The sequence below is a fragment of the Siniperca chuatsi genome, linkage group LG20, assembly GCF_020085105.1.
Source record: "Siniperca chuatsi isolate FFG_IHB_CAS linkage group LG20, ASM2008510v1, whole genome shotgun sequence".
Lineage (NCBI taxonomy): Eukaryota > Metazoa > Chordata > Actinopteri > Centrarchiformes > Sinipercidae > Siniperca > Siniperca chuatsi.
In genome coordinates, this window is record NC_058061.1 from 19180255 (window position 1) to 19183436 (window position 3182).

At 46.3% G+C, this 3182-nt stretch overlaps 1 protein-coding gene across 1 annotated transcript; it reads left to right on the forward strand.

The window, feature by feature from the left end:
- Nucleotides 1–705: 705 nt before the first annotated feature.
- Nucleotides 706–2541, forward strand: LOC122867995 (dexamethasone-induced Ras-related protein 1-like). The gene is made up of 2 exons (XM_044179495.1): nt 706–1168; nt 1430–2541. The coding sequence occupies exons 1-2, from the start codon at nt 898–900 to the stop codon at nt 1957–1959; spliced, it is 801 nt and encodes a 266-aa protein (XP_044035430.1). The 5' UTR covers nt 706–897; the 3' UTR covers nt 1960–2541.
- Nucleotides 2542–3182: the final 641 nt, after the last annotated feature.

Sequence of the window (3182 nt, forward strand, 5' to 3'; positions counted from 1 at the left end):
GTCATGGATTCATTTGGATAAAATTGTACCATGAGTGACCCCTTTTGGTTACTTTGGTAACTGCAGCATCTCAATCCTCAGCCATTGCACAGAAGGCTGCTACAGGCTCCTTCTGCCTGGTGTCATGAATAGGTAGCTGCAGCAGTTACTGTGGATATGAATGAATAAATAAATGAATGTGACTGTGTACAATAATACTAACTCACCTAAACAACTGTAGCCTAATCTTGAAGTGCAAAGATGTGTTCAGTGTATTACTTTGCATATTTTTTTTCCTTTTGCAAGCATGAGAATAAACTGAAAACAGGGTTCAGTGCTGCTTGTTGTTAACTAAAAATAAAAAATAAACTGCACTTTTAAGGCCACTTGATGAGTAGAACTGTCTAGCAACATATTTGCTGGGTCTAGACAAAACTCACATCCGCTGTCCAGGTTTAATATTTTAGGAAAATGTCCAAGGTTCACCCTTGCAACAGAGTGTACCAACCCGGGTTAAATGCCGGAAGAAACGTCACTAATTAACTTGGTACTGTTCCGTGTAAGTTCTTATTTTGCTGTTACGCCCCCGCGTCAGTTGCCCTGCCCCATCGCCTTAATATTATACATTGTACTAGTTTTCGGAGGGTCTGTCTGTTGCTGTTTCCCAGCGCTCCCGTCTTCATTAGAAATGACAGACTGACGCACCAGTGAGCGTTTGGTCCGCTTTTCCCAGCGCTCAATGGAGCGCCCTGAGCTGTGACGTCGACGGGAGGAGGGGTCCGCCGTGCGCTTAAATACACGGCTCCAGTCCGGACTTCAGACAGAAACGCACAGCAAAGCAAGCTACAGCATCTGCACTTACCGAAGGCTTCTCATCCGCCTTTTACGCACGCACAGTGCACGAACCCGGGTATAACCATGATTAAGAAAATGTCGCCCTCCGATAGCGATTTTGACATCCCAGCAAAGAACTGCTACAGGATGGTGATTTTGGGATCCACCAAAGTTGGGAAAACGGCCATCGTGTCCCGGTTCCTGAACGGGAGGTTCGACGAGCAGTACACGCCGACCATCGAGGACTTCCACAGGAAACTGTACAGCATCAAGGGAGACGTTTACCAGCTAGACATACTGGATACATCAGGGAACCACCCTTTCCCCGCCATGAGGAGACTGTCCATACTGACAGGTACTTATCAACAGATGTGTCTTTCTGTTTTTGCAAGAAGAATAGTTATAGAGAACCAGAAAGCAATGACGATCGTGTAAAAGTGCACTTTGAATGCTGCACAAACTGTGCGCGCCGTGCGCCTTGAGCGCATGGCTGCAGGATGCACCAGTGCATTTTATAGGCTACTGTAGGGTTAGAAAACACACAGGTTGCATGTCTAACAGTTTGCATGCGTCGAAAGCAAGCCAAGTTAACCAAAGCATCCTTCTCTCCCTCCAGGTGACGTGTTCATCCTCGTCTTCAGCCTTGACAACCGAGACTCCTTCCAGGAGGTGCAGCGGCTCAAGCGGCAGATCTTCGAGACCAAGTCGTGCCTGAAAAACAAGATCAAAGAGAACATCGATGTGCCTCTGGTCATCTGCGGGAACAAGGGCGACAGAGGGTTTCACCGGGAGGTGCAGCAGGAGGAGATCGAGCAGCTGGTGGCCGGGGACGAGAAGTGCGCGTACTTCGAGATCTCCGCCAAGCGCAACGAGAACGTGGATAAGATGTTTCAGACTCTGTTTACCTTGGCCAAACTACCTCACGAAATGAGCCCCGACCTTCACCGAAAGGTATCCGTGCAGTACTGCGACATGCTTCACAGAAAGTCTCTGAAAAACAAGAAGATGAAGGACATTGGGGAGGCGTATGGTATCGTTACTCCGTGCGCCCGGAGACCCAGCGTGCACAGCGACCTCATGTACATTAAGGAGAAGGCCATAGGAGGCGGCCAGGGCAAAGACAAAGAGCGGTGTGTGATCAGTTAGGCAGGCTGCGAGGCGCAAACTCAAAACAAATCTTTGAAAGTAGACGGAGCCTGGTGCGTCAGCTTGAGAGGCGACCTCTGCTGCCGGCTGCGCTCAAACTGACACAGGCGGTGTGGAGTCGCCGAGGCCGCCGCGCGCTCTGGCGCAGCGCTGTTTCCAAGGACACTGACTGGACACGCGAGTCCGCTAAAACTGCCAAAAACAGAAAAAAACAAAACAAAAAAACAACATTGCCCACGCGACATGTGAGAATGTAAGCTTGTTCTGTCAATCAGAGCCCAATGTGTGACGTGGCTTCATACCTTGTGAGACTCGCGCATTGATGCGTGAAATGTGTTTTGTTGACGTCATGCCTTTTACAGATGTCAGAGGGGAGAGAAAAGAGACTCTTGGCTCAATGTTGGGGTCTTGTTTACATCTTATCGTAGATTTTATAATGGCTAAGTACACTTGAATGTTTTGTTGCGATCTGAACTGTTTTGTTTTTTATAGTGAATGTATATTTATTGTCACTGTCATTTTTTTTCAAAGAAGTCAAACAAAATCGTAAAATACAATAAAAATAACACAAACTAAAACTTATTTTTCTGCTTTTCATTTCTTCTATCTTAAGTTATTTCTATACTCTTATACTGTCTATACTACACAACCCAAATATGCCTGCTTTTCACTTCATTTGTATCCAGAAGCCCCATGCAGTGAACACACACGCTGATACTACTGCCAAGTTTGAACCCCTCAGGCACCCTGCATTGTGCAATTTTGCGGAATAAGCATCGGTGGGCCAAATAACGGACATCTCTCGGCGTCCGCACAGTTTCCATTCATAAATCTCAGTATTCTCCGGAACAAAAATCCAGAAACGTGTGTCTCATTGCTGCAAAACCGATACAAATATCGAAATTGCCCAGCTGTCCTGCAGAATATAACATGATCAGAAAAGCTTTCAGCCTGCAAAATTCACAAACACCCTTAATACAGTGTAGATCTGCATGTGGCCCCTGGATCCAAACAGGAATAATGTTCATCAGATAAAGACAATATAGCACAGAGAAACTGGTTTCTGAGAAAGCAGGCCTTTCATGGATGTTTGAACAGGAAAGGAAATCAGTCTGATAGGAAACCATCTTATTGGTGTCACAAATCAGATCTGTTTGCACCACTGTGACTCCAGCTTTAGTAAAACAACCCAACTCCTAAGCCTTAATGAATTCACATGAATG